General features: G+C 58.5%; 1 protein-coding gene across 5 annotated transcripts in view; it reads right to left on the bottom strand.

Annotated features, from left to right (window-relative positions):
* Positions 1-19660, bottom strand: part of FRMD1 (FERM domain containing 1) — a 34459-nt gene that overhangs the window by 7305 nt on the left and 7494 nt on the right. For 2 of the 5 annotated variants that reach the window (XM_046669944.1, XM_046669948.1), the window contains exons 2-7: positions 18282-18482; positions 17517-17643; positions 10352-10488; positions 8235-8325; positions 1054-1133; positions 578-654 (exon numbers count right to left, since the gene is read on the bottom strand). In XM_046669944.1, coding sequence (XP_046525900.1) covers positions 578-654; positions 1054-1133; positions 8235-8325; positions 10352-10488; positions 17517-17628 — 497 coding nt within the window. In that variant the 5' untranslated portion in view covers positions 17629-17643; positions 18282-18482. The other 3 variants (XM_046669946.1, XM_046669945.1, XM_046669947.1) reach the window with 3 other exon arrangements.

Raw genomic sequence — 19660 nt, 5'->3', positions numbered from 1 at the left:
CACGCCCTCACCCTCTAGAACCTTCCACACAACTGCACGCCCTCACCCTCTAGAACCTTCCACAAACCTTCCCTTCCTCCCCATCTCTCCACCTGGGAAGGCCGCCTGCCCACCTGCACCTGCTCTGGAGACACAGGCCCCGCTCACCTGCCCCTGGTTCCGGGAAGCTCCGAGTTACCCTCCCAGCTCAGGGTGGATCTCTCAAGACAGCAGCCCCCGTCGCTCAGAAGGAAGCCGCCAGGTGAGCCCCCCGGACATCGTTCCTGCCCACACCCAGACGCCGCAGTGCGCAGCCGAGGGCAACGACACCCCACACGAAGGACAGCTCCAAGGTCAAGTGGAAATCTTCAAACCCTCCCCACTCGCGCCACGGAAAGCCCCCAGCCCAGAGAAGGAAGGTGCCTGTGGGCAAAGAGCCTTCGTCTTTCTGACACGGTCTACGTGTTGCCATTGAGGGGCGTTCCTGTGGCCCCATCTCTGTGAAGCGACAGCACGGTCACGTTCTTTGCACAACCCACAGACCCCGCTGGCGATTTCCACCGTCCCAGGGGACGCCCTTGACCATGTCGGCAGTTACCTTATGAGCCTTCCGTTCTCCACGTAGTATTGCACCCTGAGGAAGGCCACGAAGGGGGCCCGGGACCGCCCGGCTCCCTGCGGGGTGAAGGCAGAGAGAAGCTGGGCCACATACTCCACCCTCAGCAGCCGGCCGCCAACCGCACCGTTCTCTCCGCCTACGCTCCTGTCTTAGCAGCTAGGGCCATGCACAACTTTATCTGACTTTTTAAAAAGGGAAACCCGAGTGGAACGTTGTCTGCAGCATTCAAGAGCATTCGTTCAGACCCATGCGGCGCTGGCTTTCCTGTGCCCCACGGCCGACTCCACGAGAGGCAGCCCCAGGACACCGCGGGGCAGCAGGACGGCCGTCTGCACAGAGAGCAGGGACCGCCGCAGCGCCCGTCCCACACACGGGATGCCCGTTCTGTGGGGTCCCACGGGGTGCGGCCCTCCCGGGGCGCCTCCACCCTGCCCCACACCTGCAGTTTGACTTACTGTATGCCTTTCTCTCTTCCAGTCCTTTGAGAAGTATTTGCTGAGCTTCTGCTCCAAATCCATAAATACATACTCGTTGTCTAGAGAGAGACGCGGGGCCTCCGTCAGAGCCGTCCCGCCACCCGGGCATCACCATTTAACCACTGAGCGTCGCCACGAGCCAGCAGGCTGATGCGCAACAGAAGGCGCGCTGACCACAGCAGCTTGTGGCTACTTTCTCGGGCTGGCAGTCTAAGAGAGCAGGTTGCTGGTGTCCCCATGTCAAACAAGCTGGCTGCACAAGATGGTCTCCAAAGTGGAGGAGTATTAGACCTTGACACTGACACACGCACTGGGCGTAACCTTTGGGAGGGCACTTTGACTATTCCCGTCCACACGACCCGGCCCAGTGCCTCTCTCCCAGCTCTGAATGGAGTCCTTTAAAAGTTAAATGCCTGTAAATCTGGACCCAAACCCACCAAGTTCAAGTCAACAACTTGTGTTCACCTGGCTACACCAGGAAGGCAGTCACAGGGGACATGACTTTCTAAATATACGTTTCTGTGCTTTTGGAACATTATGACCACGTATTTCCTTTAGAAGCTGGAAAAATGAAGCAATTATTCTCGAGAGGAACGTAAACCCAGAGAGCCTCCCTCTGTTCCTATCAGGGCTCAGGGTGGGCTCGAGATGACCTGTGCTGCCCGTATACGCCCAGGAGGAAACTGTCACCAGGAAGAGCCAGGAGCAGGGATCGTGGGAGCCATGGCGGGGCCCAATGGCAAGAGCGTGCCAGCAAGGCCACGTTGCAGGGTTATTCTTCACCCATTTCTGTGGTCTGGGACCACCTCAGTTCCAGCTGCCATGGTGTGGGCCCCTCCTTGGTGACAAGCAGAGCAGCCTGACACACCAGCCCCAGACCCCGCAGGCGGCGTTCGTACATGGAGACAGAGGGCAGGCCCTGGTCTGGCTGGTCCTGGCTCTGATGGGGATGCCTGGGGAGGCTTCTGCAGTGTCAGGGGGTGAAGGATGGGGCCCACCGTGCAGCCCAGCAGCCTCTGCCTCGGGAGGTGGCTCCAGGGTCATCAGGCATGGTGGTCCCCCCAGTCCCCAGCCGGCGTGCGGGGCCCACCCTGACGTCTGGTGAAGGGGGAGGGAAGTTCTCTGTGTCTCCCCATTCTCACCAGGATCAGGTGTGGCTCCTGTTGTGGACTGAACTGCGTCCCCCAAATTCATAATGTTGGAAGCCCCAACCCCAGCATCTCAGAATGTGACAGAATTTGGGGACAGGGCCTTTACAGAGGTGATTAAGGTAAAATGAGGCCACTAGGATGAGCCCTATCTCCTGACTGGTGTCCCAGTAATAAGAGGAGATGGGGACACAGACACACACAGGAGGGATGACCATGTGGGGACACAGGGAGCAGACGGCCGTCTCCACGGCAGGAGAGAGGCCTCAGGAGAGACTAGCCCTGCTGACAACTGACCTGGGAACCCCAGCCTCCAGACCCTGAGATGGTAATTTCTGTCCTCTGAGCCACCCCATCTGTGGTGTCTGTCACGGCAGCCCAAGTGGACTAGCATCGGGGTCCGTTCCTCCCAGGACTCAAAGGAAGTGACAGAGACCACCTCACATGGCTCTGAGGGGCCCTGAGACGTCAGCTCGAGCACTGTCCCTTCTGAGGACCCTTCGGTCCCAAGCTCTCGGTTCACAATTTGGAGCCTGGGGCTTTGAGATGCTGGGGCTCCTGGGCTGGCCGCCCCTGAAGGGCCTGGTGTGCCCTCCTTCCCCTCCCATCTGACCATGTCCCCCGGGGTCCCCCACCCCCCCGCCCCCTCCCTGCAGCTTCCAGCTGTGACTAAAAGATAAACGGAGCCCTGAACCAGGAGACCATCCTTGTGTGTCATTCACAAACAAACCACAAGGGAACCCGGCCCCGGGCAGGGCCTCCTCAGCCCTCCACCCTGACCAGGCCACCTCCTCGCTCCACCCGACCATCCTGCTAGCAGGGGCAGACAGACGCAGGGTCAGAACTCCGTAATGCAAGATGCCCTTCAGTGGGTGATGGATGAATGAACTGTGGTACCTCCAGACCATGAGGTCTAGCTCAGCACTAAAAAGAAATGGCTAGCAAGCCATGAAAAGACGTGGAGGGACCTCAAATGCACATTATTACGTGAAAGAAGCCAGTCTGAAAAGGCGACACCCTGTATGATCCCAACTATAAGACATTCTGGAAAAAGCAAAACCATGGAGACAGAAAAAAATATTAGTGGTTGCTGAGCGAGGCGGGGCGGGGGGGGGAGGGATGAAGGGGTGGAGCAAAGATGATTTTTAGGGCAGTGAAAATACTCTGTATGGTCCTGTGAGGGTGGGTAGATGTCATTGCACATTTGTCTAAACCCTAGACTGCACAACAGCCAATGTGAACCCTGTGTGACCATGCACTCTGGGTGGTTATGGTGTGTCAGCGCAGACTCGTCAGTTGTAACCGATGTCCCATTCTGGCGAGGACGTTGTATTGGGGGTGGCCATGCAGACAGGGGAGCAGGGGGTCTATGGGACGTCCGCCTACCTGCCACCCAATTTTGCTGTGAACCTAAAACTGCTCTAAAAAAAAAAAATCTTAGCATCTCTTCCACGTCTAAGACTCAAAGGTCCTGAGGGAAAAGCTGGACTGGCCGCTCAGTCAGTCACAAAGACCCTGATTTGCTTTCAGATGCCTTCAGCACAGTGAGGACCCCGGTCCCTAAGACTCTGCGTGTCCCCACAGTTTTAAAAGTAATTCACGTGGGACAGAGGGCGTGGTCCACTGCAGCCTCCAGGGGCTGGGCAGGGCCGGAAAAGTCCATGGAGGCTCCATTTTGGGTCTAAGGAGCTCTGCCCGGTGGTGGGAGTGTCGCCGTCCACGCCCCACGCCCAGGGGCACATTCTGTTGGGGAGGGCTCAGCCCACTTTCCAATCTCCGTGCTTCCCCCGGGCCTCCCCAGCCCTCTGGAATGCAGCCACATTCCAAACTTAATGAAATTTTTCGGCTGTGGGCCTTGTAATCAATCCTAGGACTGTGGGAACCAAGCAGCCCTTGCGTCCCCCGTGGGGAGTGGGGGAGAAGAGATGTCTGCAGGGTCTGGGGTCTGCAGAGAGGCCCGGCCCTTGGGAGCGGGGAGCCCAGGGCCCTGCTCCTCCCAGCAGGCTGGGCAGAGGATCGGGTGGCGAGGGCTGGATTTGGGGGTCTGAGCCACCCCACGGCCCCCAACGCCTGCCTGACCCTCTCAGACCCGCTCTTCCCTGGGTGGGGGCCTGGACTGCGAAAAATCTACAAGGGGACCTTTTGGGAGGACCCCCCAACCCTCCGCAGGTTCCCTGGGGGGATGGAGAGGTAGTTTTCATTGAAGACCCACTTTTTCTACCATTGACTGTTCACCACACTGTGTCCTACGGTCCCGACACTTTAACTAGGGGATCAGAAAAAGTTAAGTGGAAAGTCCAGGCTGAACGAGGTCAGACGGAGAGCTGGAGAAGGAGAAGCAGGAGTGGACATGGCGGGGTGAAGAGGCGTCACTGACTCCCCCGAGGGCTGAGGGTGGAGGGACAGCCACTGCACCCCCCACACGAGGTGACCCTTTCACTGGAGAACCCGCCTCTTGAGAATCCCTTCTCGGGTCCACACAGCCTTCTGAGCCCAAATCCGGCTCAAGATTCTCGGCACACGAATGCTCACTTTTGAAAGTGGTCATCATGCTGGTCAGATTTAATGGCCAGTGCAAACCGGGGTCGGATGCTGCCCCCAGGCCACGTGGCCGGGACTGACTCCGTTGCCATCAGGCAGCTGCCAGCATCCATTAAAACGTGAAACGTGTCTGTGTTGGAAGGTGTAAGCCCACTTCTAAGATTTTAATCTAAGGCCATAATGTCACAGGTGAGAGAAAGGGTGTTCTATAGGATGCTCGTCACAGCACCGCTGATCCGGGGAAAGGTGGGCCACTCTCATGGTCCTCTGGCCGGAGGTGGGAAGTTCACAGATGGAATTCCGGGCCGCCTGTAAAAATGAGGATGCGTGAGCTCGGGGGTCCAGACCAGGCCGAGCACACAGGGCTGTCTGTCTGCAGAATTCTACGGAGGTAACAGGGGTGGGTGACAATGAGATATAAGGCAGCCAAGATTTTGGGAAACACAAGACAGAAGCTAGAGTGTCGGTGGCTGCAGCAAGTCTCGGGAGGAACAGCTGCAAACCCGCGGCTCGCAGGTGCCAGGAGAGGTGAGTGAGAGTGGGGCATCGGGCTGCTGACACCAGGTCGCGGAGGAATTCCAGGCAATTCTAAAACCGTGCAGACAGCAATCATGATTCGCCCACCTCATTGCTAAGAGCACCCCGAAGCCAAAGACGGCTAGGGAAGGAAAGGCATTCTTTCTGGAATGCTCCAGGGCAGCAGGTGGCAGAGAGACACTGAGCGTGGCCAACACAATTGCTCTGGGTCAAGGCCCACTTCTCCCTCCAGGGGAAGGCCCCCGTTTGGGATAGGGGATGCACTGAGGTTTCCTCCCACTTAGGAGAGCAGTGTGCTCTCAGTGCAGAAAACCCAAATGCACAGAAGACAGAACGGAGCAGAAACCCAGCCCGCCGCTCTCCCAAGATGACTGTTCCCAACATGCCGGCACGTGTCCTTCTGTTTATCTGACCCGTGACAAAAGCAACAGACCCCTCCCCAGGGTTTCTGGGGCATCTCGTGACTCCCTCCTGAGTTCTTTTTTGTTAAAGACACTTTAAACCCTCGCATAATAGAGCAGAGCGTGGACATCCAACCTTCTCCTTGCTTTCCTCCAGGCTGATTTTTTCATTTCAAACACCGCGGCGGGGGACACCAACCACAGACCCCAAGGACAGAACTGACGCCCGATAGTAAGCTTGGCCATCTCTGGAGTGGATCTCAGAGCGAAGGAGCACCAGGGCGCCCTGGCTCCCTTCGTGTTTTGGGGAACAGCTACAAGGAGAAGCGGCCGCGGCTCCCACCCACAACGACCCCACGCACCACAGAGGCCGGATGCCCAGTGACAAGCCCCAGACGGCGCCTGATCGGCTGGCAAAGACGCCGCCCGCCCCAACAAAGCGTCTAGCCCCGGGGCCTTCGGGTGTTTCTTCATTCCTGCGTCCAGATCCACAACACACCGGCCCACTTCACCTGAGCCCGGAACATTCCCTGCATGCCCGTCCGTGCACAGCCCACACCCAGAGGGACAGGGCACCCAAAGTCTGCATCACCCCAGGTCATCAGGTCTAAGCAGACTTCCACCATGAATTCACCGAGTGTCACTGCCTCCCCTCTCTGCCTGGGGTGCCTGCTCACGCAGGTGGGCTCCGCCCTGTAAGATGAGACCTTCGTCTGTGAAGCCAGTGGGGTCCCCAGCCTTCTCCCTGCAGACTGGGCCTCCATCAGGGCCCACCAAGGAGCCGGGAGCTTTCCGCAGCAAGGATGACCTCGGTCCCGCGAGCAGAACAATTCTAGAACAAGATGACAGGTACGAAGCACAAGACCCAACCATGGGCGCACCCCCCCCCCCATAAGTCACTCTTCTATATAAACACGGGTTTCCTCTGATTTCCTGTCTATGGGTACCCAGACACAGAGCGGCCAGAGTCCAACAGTTAAAACGGTGGCTGTGGACAAAAACAGCAAATTGGGGCAAAGCTACCCATTAACTCAGCTTCCCCCTGCAAACTGGGAAAAGTCCACCGATATTAAAATTTAATAGCAAAACTGGAATCTGCTCCTTCAAGGGACGAACCCCAGGCTGGGTGCCGTGCCCGCAGGCCTGTAGCACCGTCTTTCTGTAGTTCCCAATTTTGTCTGAGCCTGGAAGGGTTGGGACCCCAATTCCAGAACCTTCTCTGCCAGCTGAGAGTGAAAAAATCCAACACGGGGATATGACCCCGACACATCACATAGGAGCTGCAGCAGGATTGCGTCATTCAGAAAAAATACTTTAAAGTCTGCAGGACAAAGCTGCCACATGGCCGTGGAAGGGGCCGGAGCCCTCAGTACCCCATTACTGTGAGGGACCTCCCCTCCCCTTCTCCCCCTCCTCTCTCACTTGGACACTGAGGGAGGATGCTCGGCCACCGGCCCGAGGCTGGGGGCAGAGGCCAGAGGATCAGGCAGAGGGTGGGCTGTGACAGAGCTGACATGTTTCGTCTCCGTCTGTCCATCTCCTCATCTTGGTTGGGGTAAGCAGTTCCCTGTGCTGATAACCTGGAGCCCCCAGTGACAGATGAGACCCACCCTTGTCACGTAACAAGCTGCATGCAGGCAGCACCATCTGCTTCCTCGGGCACAGCTGGGCGCTCACATGCCCCCTGTCAGAGCACCGTGTGGATCAGCACCGGGGGCTCCCTGACAGGCAGCCCCTCGGCTTCACCTTGCTCCCATTCAGCGCTCGTCCATGGAGCCAGGGGCTCACAGAGGGAACCAGGCAGGGAGATGAGGCCGGGCTCCGCCCTGCCTCCCGCCAGCGCATCCGCCCGTAGGTTTCCTCTACGGGAACCCCGGGAGGTTTCCCCGGACCAGGACTCTGCTACGGACAAGTGTTTGCAGAACCCTGGCTACAAACAGCTCCTGGGAGAGCAAAAGCAAAGGAGGTAGCCTGGGGTTCAGAAACTGCAGAATGAGCACGGAAGTCTGCTCTCCCACTCTTTCCTGAGAAGGGACAGTGAGTACATGTGAGTGTGCAAGCATGTGTATGTATGTGCATGCATTTATGAGTGTGTGTGTAAGTGTGAGCATGTGTGCAAGCGTGTATGTGTGTGCATATGTGCAGTGTTGCGTGACTGTGTGTGCATGTGCATACATGTTAGTGTACATGTGTGTGGATGTGTGAGTGTGTGCATGTATACATGCATGTGTTTTTTCTGTGTGTATGTTAAAAGTGTGAGTGTGTGCGTGTGTGCACACATGCCACTATGTCTGTAACAATGTGCACATGTGTGTCAGTATTACATGTGTGTGTGAGTGTGTGAGCAAATGTGCTCAGATGCAGCTCGGAATCTCCCAGACAGCCTGGGTGCTCATTGGAACATGTGGGCGTGGGGTGGGCACCAGGTGGAGGCCTGGGGTCTCCTTCAGAGTCAGCCCCCAGCCTGGCAGAGGCCGGCGCCCATGGGTGGTGGGTCCCTGGGGTAGGGTCATGTGGGGCAATGCCTGCTTACTTCTGACCACGCTGAGGCCAAAGAAGTGGGCTTCCCGGATGCTCGTCAGGTCGCACACCTGCTGGAAGAGCTCGCGCCCGGTGGCCTGCACCTGCAAAAGAGGTGGGAGGCGGCTCACCCCACTGCTCACCCAGTGTCCCCACTGGTGTCTGCTCTCATTCAGTCCCCACGCACCCCGACAGCTGATGTACAGTGCAGGGGGTGTCTGCACGCCCTGGCTCGCCAGACGGCTGCCCCCTGGAGAAGCCCTGTGTCGGAGGGCCTTCTCCCCACCACCTGCCCCATCCCACGAGCTCTTGGGAAAAGCGGAGCCCGAGCTTGTCCCCTACTTAGGGACGCTGCTTTGCCAGGGAGGGAGGAGAGAGCAGGACCGAGTCTGCAGGGTGAGGTCGGATGCTGGCTGACGTTCCCGGTGACCACGGGTCGCCTGAAAGTGATTGCTTGGGAACCGCTCTGTCCCCGGGTGACCGGTGGCGCCTGTAGGACTGTGAGCAGGCGAGCGTGGTGAGGAGGGCACGCCTGCACACTCAGGTTAGCCAGGTCTCCAGGCCTGTGCAGTCCTCGCAGCCACGGGGTCATCAGAGGCTGGGTCAACACTGAAAGGCTGTGTGCGACGAGGGGGACACACAGCAATGCCTTAGGTCTCTGGCTCAGATGTTTCTACAGCTGGATGATCTGGAGGGAGTTCGCGGAAGAGCCACACCACTCTGTCCAGAGAGCCTTGATGCTTCCACCCGGGCTCAGGCGTCAGCCTCCCAAGAACGCTACAATTCCATGCTTGGTCTACGCTTTACACAAAGGGGCTGTGGAGCCTGGCGGGCTCAGGCTCGCAGACGTGAGCACTCAGGTTCAGAGTTTGGTGGCCTCCTGCCGCACCAGCAGTGAGCGATCATCGAGCAGTTGAGAGAATCAATGAATCAGTGAGTCGTGTAACTGACACCTCTCATAAAAGGGCAGCCTGTGTGAGGTGATGGGTACGGGTCAACGGGGCATCTCCCCAGCACCATCACAGGGAACCCCAGGTGCTGGCTGTACAGCACGGAGTGGCTGTCCTTCAGAGGGAGGCCAGGTGGCCGGGCCACACGGGCATCACCAGAGGGCGTCAGGTGGGAGGCTGGGGACCGTGGAGCAGGAAGGGAGAGGAGGCCGGGTGGCCTCCGGAAGATGCTCGAGAAGGATGTCAGAGAAAAGTCACCTCCCTCGAGACTCAGGTGCACCCGGGCCATCGAGAGCTCAGAGAGAGCTAGGTGCTCTCGAAGCCCAGAGCGGACAGGGAAGCAGGAAGGCAAGGAAGGCCCAGGGATGCGTACAGATGCTCACCCGGGGCCGCGTGAGCTGTGCGTGTGCGTGGACCGTCTGAATGCTGTGGTGTTTGGGGATGGAAGTGATGCACAAATGCAGCGTCTCGCTTCCTAACGGTGTTACCTTCTTGGGAGAACAGACCTGCGGCTCTCACCTCCCAGATGGGAGGCCTCAGGGTCCCCGAAGATGGACGAGGTGGGACGGCCTGGCCTGCACTCCCATCGCCCGGGCCTGAATCTCCTTCTCCAAGTGCACTTTGGCATTTGTGCCAGGCTGGGGACACAGCCACACTCAGATCCTCACACCCCGGTCACAGGAAGAAGCTCTTGACGGGATGGGCCCCTCGGAAGGAAATCAACCCGGGAGAACACTGGACACTGCGGGACAGGCTGGCGCTTAGCTCAGGACATGGGACATGGTGGGACCGGCTGACACTCAGCTCAGGGCACCGGACACCATGGGACTGGGCAGTGCTCAGCTCAGGGCACCGGACACGGTGGGATGGAGAGTGAGAGAGAAACCAGCACTGTGCGAAGGTGGCCAGAGCCAGAGCAAATTTTCTCTTACTGTGGCCCCAGTCAGTGTGGCATCAAATAAGAGGATCCTGTCCAAGAGGGAAGGGCAGTGAGCACACTGGTCCCCCACAATCCCCATGGTCACCCCTGGATGTAGGCTCTGTCTACCCCCATGTCCCATTCACCTCCACAGCCCCCACTGTCCTCCCGCCTCTCCCCGATATCACCCCATGTTCCCCCTCTGGTTACTGCATGCTCATCCCCATGGCCACCTCACCCCCCTATTCTCCCCCTGCTCACCCCCACGACCAGCCGCAGCTGCTCCCGCGTGGGCAGCAGTACCAGGACGTCCCTGTGCTCCGGGGTCATCTCGCTGTCCAGGGGCCACCGCCACCGGCCGCACGCAGTGCTCACGACCAGCTCCCCTCCATCGCCTCCTGCAGGAGAGAGATTGTCGGGGGCAGGGCCAGGATGGGGCTGAGCAGCTGACAGCCCACATGCCCCGGGAGGGACAGGGGCCACGTGTCACCACCTGTTGGGTCCTCCTCTGAAGTCTAGCCACAGAAGAGGCGAACGACACCCCAGACTCACCCAGCGGCAGGCTTCCCGGGGACCGGGCGCCTTGCTGAGCTCCTGGCTGGGAAAACGCCTGAGAGACCAGTGGGGCCAGGAATCCAGGACAAGGTCCAGGGTTATAAATAGCTGGGACGTGTGTAGGTTGATTGGAATGCAAATAAACAATGTCAGGCTGGCCCCGCCCTCCCTGCGTGTGGCTGACCCGACCCCCAGTGGACCACCTCGGAGCTCCGGGCCCTAATCCAGGCTGCCCTCCTCCCCCATCCCCCTTCCCCCTTCCCAGGACCCAGAGAAAGGGCCACCCCAAAGCCAGGACGCAGGTGCCAGAACCAGGGGCACCACCGAGGTTCCTGGAGAAGCTGGAGGAGAGCGAGGGGCAGGGGCCGCAGTGCCCAGAAAGGCCCTCGGAGTCTTGGGGTGCACACCCGGGCCCCCCTACCACACCCTCCCGCTCACGTCTGCGGAGGGAAATGAACCCCTGAAATGAAACACCGCTTCCACAGCAAGCCCACTCTGATTCCCTTTAGTAGTGGAAACTGGTGACCATTCTGTCACGGCCCCTGGCATCAGGTTACCTCCTCCCTGCCCCACGGTGGGTACACCTGCAGCAGGTGAAGGTGGGTGCTCAGAAGCACAGCCCCGGTGGCAGCCATCCTCTCCCGGCAGGGGTGAGCTGACGCCTGGGGACTCTGACCCTCTGGGAGAACGGTGGCATCAAAGGGGCGGGGGCCAGAGGAGGCCACTGAACCCTGAGAACAACCCTTTGAGGGTGTGCGGGCTCCCACAGGGCTGGCCAGCACGCTGGTGTCCCATCATCGGGCGAATCCAAGCAGGGTCCCCGGACGTCCCTCTTTTGGAGCGAATCTGAGAGATCTGACAAATACAGGAGGGTCCTCTAGGGGCAGCTGGGAAGGTCCCAGGAATTTCATCATGGGACACGTGTGTCCTTTTAGCTGGCAACGTAACAGTTCTTAAAAAGGCAAGGAGCCCCGGAGGACAGATGCTGGGGCTGGTGATAACCCAGCACGTGTGCTCCTAGTTGCTCAATTCTCTGGCTTGGGTGGCCTGTGACCTGCTGACTAAAGGTCGCTGGTGCTGCTGTTACAAGAGAGGACGTTGGTAAACGCTCCTTCCCATGGCGTCTGAGGGCACGGAGGACAGGAGGCAGCAGAGCGGCTGGGCAGAGCACGCACCAGCCTGCACGGAGACCACGGGGTGACAGTGGGCCGGAGCCCCTGAACTGGGGCAGGGAGGGACACAGAAGGGGAACTTCTCCCCAGGACAGAGAGCCGGGACCAACGTTAGCCTCTGCTGGGCAGCTGATGACCCCAAGCCCCGATGCAGCTGGCCTCAGTTCTCTCCTCTGTCCGGTGGGGGTGACAGTGCCCCCAGCTGCTTGTGTGGGTGCTGGCGCGTTTTAGGTGACAGTTGGCAAACAAGCTCCGAACATCTTAGTGAGAAAAAATAAAAGGAAGAGACCCCTGCATTCTTCCTGATAAGAGCAAATCTCTGAACGATGGGGGGGGTCTCCCACCCAAGATCCTGCCCTCCCTCCAGGGGTCTCCCAAGGGTCCACAGTTTGCTGTCAGCCCCAGGGCCAGTGAAGTGATCACAGAGTGTCACGGGGAGTGAGGTCATTTCCTGGAAAGGCTGCAGAGGCTCCACTGTCACGGCCGGTCAGCCCCAGGGCCACCTCGCTGCCCACCACACCTCCCACCAGGCAAGGACCACTGTTCTCTGGCTGCTCAAGAAAAATCAGAGCTTTCTCCTTTGAGTGGCAAGGCCCCGAGATGAAGGCCACTTCTAAGCACTGTCTTCTGGACCGACCAAGTTGAAACTGCTAATGTGCGAAAATCTACTACAGCTTGTGACCTTGGGGTTTGCGGAGGGGTAGGGGGCACCACGAGGGAAGAGGAGGCGGCTCTCGTGAACCCGGGGCCATCCTGATGCCACTGCCCTGGCCTCCTCCCGGGCTGCGCCCCGAGATTTCTTCTCTGCCCCGTTCTCTTTCTTCTGGAGAATTGGTCTTCCTCCTCTAACACTATGGGTCTGCTGAGAATGCTCCGGAAATAAAGCTGCTGAAACGTGAGTCCATAAAGTACAGGATTCGCCAATAAAAATGCAAGAAAATAATTCAACAATAAAGAGGAATGGAGTACCGGTATGAGGATGAATATCAAAAATCTCAGGCTACCCAGAGAAGCTGACCTGAAGGATGTATATTATAGGATTCCTTGAAACGTCCAGAAAAGGCAACACCCACAGACGCAGAAAGCAGGTGTGTGACTGACCACCGGCTCGAGGTTTTGTTTTGGGGTGACGGGAAGAATTAGATGGTGGTGGTTGCACGACCCATAAATTTAGTAAAGTGCATGAAATTGTTCACTTAAAACAAATGCATTTTATAATACGTGAATCGTGCCTCAATAAAGCTATTAAAATACATAAGTTACAAAATAGAAAACACAGAAGTCATTCAATAGATGGCATGAGATGCAACCATTTGCCAGAAGGGTGTCACTTCCCAGCAGGTGTGTGTGAGCGTGTGTGCGTCTGTGTGCACGTATGGGTATGTATGTGTGCAAACGTGTGCAAGAGTGTGCGAGTACGCGCGTTTCGGTGTGTGTGCATGTGTGAGCACGTAGCCTTGATGGCAGAGGACACACTGTCCCCTCGAAGTCCCCGCCTGCACCACTAGTAACACCTGTCGACTCTTTTCCTCGGGGCGGGGCGAGCCATTTGCTGAGGTGGCCGCTTAGGGTCACGATGACCACGTTAGGGAGCAGGAATCTCGGTTCCAAGGTCGAGCTGCTTAGTAGCCTCTCCTCCACCTGACCCCCACTGCCCGGCATGCACTTTGCCCCCTCCCCTGGGCCTCACCCGCCTGGCCCACACTGTGTCATGAAGAGAGCCCAGGGCTGCCCATCCGGCCGTCTGGCTGCTGTCACAGCCCCTTGGAAAGCGTTTCCTCTATTCTCACTTTTTCCTGAGGAGGAGTGTTGGCCAGGCCAACACATTATGCTCAGTTTATAAGGAGGGAAACTGAGGCACCAAGGAGCAAAGTGGCTGGTCCAGGGTGCCTGGTCACAGTATTTCTAAGACCCAAACCTACAGAGACCCTTCTGGAGTCACGTGAAAAGTGCTCATGCTTATGAACAACTCCAGCTTGATTCCTGAATTCTGGAAGGACAGAGGTCAGCACTGGGGGAAGCACAGGGGCCTGACTGCCGCCCGGTGCCCCTCGTCCTGGGATGGGCCTTGGCCGGGCAGCGGGAGCCAAGGACCCCAGGCCAGCCCAGCACGGCCACGACGGACACTCACGGGTCGCCCTGCAGGTGTCCAGGGCCTGTCTGCATTTGGAGCTGAGGATGAGCCAGCCAGGAAGGCGGGGAGGCAGCGGAGAGCCCCTGCTGGCCAGGCAGCGGATGTCCCATTAGCTGTCCACTCAGGCCTCCAGACCACAGTTGAAGCCCAAAGCCCACAGCAGGCCTGGAGGACCAGCACAGCCCAGCCCGGCACCCGCCCCACCGAGAGCTGCACTTCCTTTGCCTGCCCTGGGGCTGCAGGCTCCGCAGGGACGCGTGGCAGGGAGCACCTGGTCTTGGAGAGAAGGGCCCGCCGCACCCTGGTGTCACTCGCTCCTCGTTTACTGAACGACAGGCGATGGCCCCAATCCCTGCAGGTGGGAGCAGGGCTCCTGGGCTGCCACCAGGCCACCCACAGGCCTCACACAGCACATTTATGGGGTGCGTCTGGGTGATGCTGTCAGGCTAAGGTCCAGGGACATGATGGTGACAGACAAGGAAAGGACCAGGGTCTAGGGACCTGCAGGAGCCAGCCGCACCCTGCCACGTGGCTGCAGCAGGACGAGGGCTGTGAACATAGATCGCAGCGACAGGAGCACTGAGGCCCCCCAGTCCCTGGGGAGGGACCTCATGGGGCACACCAGAGATGGCTGCCCCCACAGCCATGTGCGAACATCCCTCTCTGGGTGACACTACAGAGGCCATGGTCTCACCACCCCGAGACAGGCCCTGCCCACGGCTGCTCCCTGCCCAGTGCCCCAATCAGACTGAAAACCCCAGTCCAGTGAGGGGGCCAGAGGGGTGGGGCATGTCTGGACGTATGTGTCAGCTTGCTCCCCCGGGACTGGATGCCACATGGGACAAAGGTCCTGAGTCAACTGCTCACTCACAGAACACATCACTGTTCACGCTTCCTTCAGAAAAAGGGGGACACAAGACAAAAAATTGGGGCCAATGTGTTAAGAAGTCAAGTCTATCTTGAAGATGTGTGCCTTCTGTGTGAATGCTAACAGAACGGTTTCTGTCTCAGGGAAATGGATCATAGCGAGCAAGTGTTCTGAAACCAGAAAAATTAGCCAATTTATTCTTTTTTTTGGGTGAGGAAGATTGGCCCTGTGCCCATCTTCCTCTATTTTATATGTGGGATGCCGCCACAGCATGGCAGTGTGCTAGATCCGCACCTGGGATCTGAACCAGTGAACCCTGGTTCCCTGAAGCCGAGTGAACGAACATAACCACTACACCACTAGACCCTGGCCAATCTACTTAATAAGAGAGAAAATAAATGAATTAACCAGAACAGTAAAAATATCTGAGAAGCCAACTGGAATGACAGTGGCCTTTACCTGGCAAGCCCCCAAACAGATCTGGAAGAATTGGCTGTGACGTGGGGATATTCAAGTGCCCACCGTGTGGGATGTGGACAGGGCAGGGGGGCCCATCCCTGGCACAGAGTTCATGGGGTCTGGGGTGAGCAGGATCTGGGCCCTGAACCGCAGGTGTGGACGCCCCCAGGATGGGGCTGGCAGACGGGAATCCATGGTTCCAGGGCCAGGAGGACTGGGGGCAGTAACGTGAACACCTCCTCCTCTTTTCTCGGGGGAGCCCTGAGCCCTTCCTGCTCCAGCTGGGACACGGGTGTTGAGGCCAGAGCCACCCACCCTCCTGTCACTGTCACCGGCTCCCAAAACTAGGGCAGCAGAGGGGCCCTGGCATCGCCCTGTGCCTTGCTCCCCAGGGGCGACTGTTTTCTTTTTTTTAATTCAAATCCTCTTTTTATTTATGTTTTAAAAAATAATTTTGTTGGAGTCATACTGGCTCATAACGTGGTGTCAATTTCAGGCGTACATTATCACATATCAGTTTCTGCACAGACTTCAAGCGCTCCCCACCAACAGTCTAGACCAGCTTTTTCCCTGCTTGGAAAGAAACAGCAGGACTGGAGGAGGGAGTCGGAAGAAAAGGAGTGGGCCAGTTAATTACACGGCGACGGTGGCCGGGCCGCCCAGCCCTTTTTGCTGCTCCTGGATCCCGTTTCCCCTTCCAGCCCAGAGAGCAGATTCTTAGCATTCTCTGCCTGCCTGCCTCCTCCCTGTGGCGGACACTCCCGCACACGAACACTGGCCTGGCCACCACCGCTATTAACTCAGGATTTGCAGGTGCGCCCCCACCGACGCCCAGGAGAGTGAAGCGACCTGTGAACAGGCCGCCGGGCAAAGGGCAGAGGCTCAGTGGGGGGCTCCGCACCCCATGCCCGCAGCCCAGGCCAGCAGGAGAGCTGTGCAGACACACAGACAGACCCTCTGAGCTCGAGCGCCCTCCCACCCTCACCTCCTACTCCACACCTCCGTCACAGGAGCACCGGCCTTCGATTCCGTTCAGTGGAGTTGAACCCTCCCAAATATGTAAGCTATCCACACAAGGTGAGGTGCCCCATTCCCCTGTCTGTCTGCTCATCTCCCCCCCAGGAGGCCCGCCTGCTGGCTCTCTTCTCAGTAGGCCCCGGCCCTGAATGGTGCCCGCGCCCCCACGACTCACAGGGACCCTGGAGCCCCAGCTCAGGAGAAAGGCCTTTCACAAGTAAAACGAACTTGGGCAAAAGGGGCAGGGGCCACGCACTGGGGGCCGTGTCTCGTCTGCAAGGCTGCGCCGGGCCATGAAGTCGCCCACGATGGCACCAGGCTGCAGGTTCAAACGCGGGGTCGCCTCCTGGCAGCTGGGCGACCTGGGGAGGGTGTCCCTGAGTCTCTGCACTTTCCTTTCCTCCGCTGTGAGAGGGGGCCATCACTGCTGCCTCGAGAGTGTCACAGCCCCTGGGATGTGGTCACCACCAGCCCCACCACGGTTTCTGGAGGAACTGCCCTTGGTGCTGACAGACCAGCTCCCATCCTCGGGGGCTCCTATCCTCCTCCTCAGGAATGTGACTAGGCCTGGCTCTTCGGGCCTGGGTACACGTGTGGCTCCTCCCGTGAAGCAGAGGAGGAAGGTGAGGGGTGGTCCTTCGCTAAGGGCCGAGGTGATCTAACACCAACACGGTTTACAGTTGCTACAGTGATAGTAAAAGGCAGCCTGGCTTTTAACGCGTTTTATTGTTGCCTTTAAGTGCTGCACGTCCAGGGCACCCCTTACCGCCCGCAGCAGGGCAGACCCCCCCACCTGCCCTTGGGTCCCCCCGAAGTCCCTGAGGGCCCCTTGCTGGGAGGGGGAATGGCAAGCAGACTTGTCCACAGCAGCTTGGCCTTAGATGGACATGCCACTCAGGTTCCATTTGAAAGCTGGACTCTGCCACCAAAACGAGCGTGACGATTCGGCAAAGATGAAAAACCTCGGAGCGCGCAGTGCAGACCCAGCGAGCCCTCCCCAGTCCCTCCAGCACCGGTCCACTCGTCCACTTACTCCAGGGACATCTGCTGAGCCCCCTGGAGAGCTGGCAGGTGCTGCCCTAGTCACCGGGAAACAATAACAGCCCCCGAGGCATGTCATTCCATCCTCCCACCTGCCCAGGACAGAAAACCTGGCAGTCACCTCGGTTTTTTTTCTCTCCCACCCCAAGTCCAGATGGCAGCAAATCCTAATGGTTTTACCTTCAAAATTCCCAGCACGTCTGACGGCGTCCCCCGCCTGCACCGCCCGGTCCACACCTCTCTCGTCTCCAGCCTGGACTGTTGCAGTGGGCTCCCAAAGTCTCCTCAACATCTTAGCCCCTGAAATCTTGATAAATGGGGGGCAGGTCACCACGCTCTTGCTTCAAGTCTGCAAATGCTCTCCCTTCCTCAGAGAAGAAGCTGGAGTCCTAACAGTTACCACCACCTTTGAGCCCCCCGAGGGCTGGCCCTGTTCACTCTCTGCCCCCTCCTGTCTTCCTGCCCCTGGACCTTTGCATGTGCTGTTCTTCTGCATGGAGGCTCTTTCCAGCACATCCGCCTGACTTGAGCCCTCACTGCTTTCAGAAATCGGCTCCCATGTCTCCTCACTGGGGAGGCCTGTCCTGGCTCCCAGGTTCTCACGCTCCTCCACAGCACTGAGCATCATTGGGCACTTATACTTGTCTATCGCCTGACTCTCTCACCTGGAGGGAAGCTCGGCTCACTGCTGCTTTAGTCACAGCTGCATCCCCACTGCCCAGAGCAGCTCTTGGCCCACTGTTTGCGCTCAGCAAATACACATGGAGTTACAACGCCTCCATGACATGCCTTGAGCATTGGCCACTTTGATGCTCAGCCGCCCTCCGGGGCGGGCGATTATTTCCGTTTCACACATTTGCAAACGGAGGCTGGAAGCCGAGTCTCCTGGTCCCACCCGAGGCTTCTCTGCCAACTTCGCTCTGGACTGCTGGTTGGAACCCTTACCGCCTGGCCTGAGCCGACTCCAGCGGCCCTGAGGTGCGCTGGGCCCTGGGTCCACTCCTGTGCTGCCCCGGGCTCTGCAGGAAAAGGATGCCCTGTGAACCGCAGGTGTCAGTGTCACGGACGTGTGCTGATGACTTTTCAAGGACTTGGTGGATAAAGACAGAGGGTGCCCCAAACCTTCCTGGCTCTCGACACAACTTCCTGGGAACAAAAATGTTGCTGTCAACCCAAACGCCTCTCCCCACGCCACCCTTCAGAACCGCGGGGCTGGACAGACCCGGAGCCTGCGGCCCGTGGCCCCCAATGCTGCCCGGACCCCTCAAGGGACTGGCCAGGCCCCTGCCCTGAATCGTCTCCCACACACTCTGCTCGCCACCCCTCGGGAACCCGGTTCAGGCCCTTTTTCTGCCTGGAACAGCCTCTCCACTCTCTCCTTCCTGTCCGCATCCTCCACCATCCTCGGAAGATTCCAGTCTAACCTCAGCTCCCCCACTCTGCTCTTCTGGGGGCTGCTCGGCCCCTGTCGCCCTCATCTCGCCTCTTCGGTGTCCCCTCACCCCCCAGAGCGTGTTCTCCAGCTCTCGTGCATCTACGTCACCTGGGGGGCTGACGGCAGCCCGGACCCTCTGGAACAGGCCCAGCTATGAAGAGGCCCGAGAATCTGCATTTCAAACAAGCTCCCTGGGGCTGCTGATGCCTCTGACCCAGGATCCACACCTGGAGAACCAGGGTCGTAGAGCAACACGAGGACCCAGCAGGCAGCCACTAAACTTGCTGAATGGAACTGGGGTGCCCGTCTGATGGAGGGGCTCAACACCGGGCTTCTGTTTCCTCCTGACCCTGGATGGAGCCCAGACGACCTTTCTTATTTCTCACTTGTGACCTGCCTTGCTCCCTGTGAGAAGCTGCTGACAGCACGGCTTGTCCGTCCTGGCACAGGTGTGTCCCCACGGCTTTGACAAATGCTTTGGCCATATTAAGTTCTCAAAAGAGACCCACGGAATAGATGGATACCTGGTCCAATGAGAAGGCCACCATGACCTACAGGCAGCTGTTCCAGGAGGCAGACTTGGCCAAAGACGAGATGGACAAAAGCGGCCTTGACTCACACAGAGCACACAACGCCCAGTCACAGAAAATAGTTCCTACGACCTAGAGCTCTCAGAACTCAAGATCATATTCCCCTCAGAAGCCAAGGTTATGGTCATCACACATGCCTTCACTCCTACTCCCCAAGAACTCAAGGTTATGGCCATGACACGTGCTCCCACCCTTCAGCACTCAAGATCATGGCCATCACATGTGCCTCCCACCCTTTAGAACTCAAGGTCATGGCCATCACACAAGCTCCCACCCTTTAGAACTCAAGGTCATGGCCA

This window comes from Equus quagga, chromosome 8 (assembly GCF_021613505.1).
Source record: "Equus quagga isolate Etosha38 chromosome 8, UCLA_HA_Equagga_1.0, whole genome shotgun sequence".
Classification (NCBI taxonomy): Eukaryota; Metazoa; Chordata; class Mammalia; order Perissodactyla; family Equidae; genus Equus; species Equus quagga.
Note: the sequence above shows the minus strand (reverse complement) of the source record. Positions and strands in the feature narration are given on the sequence as shown.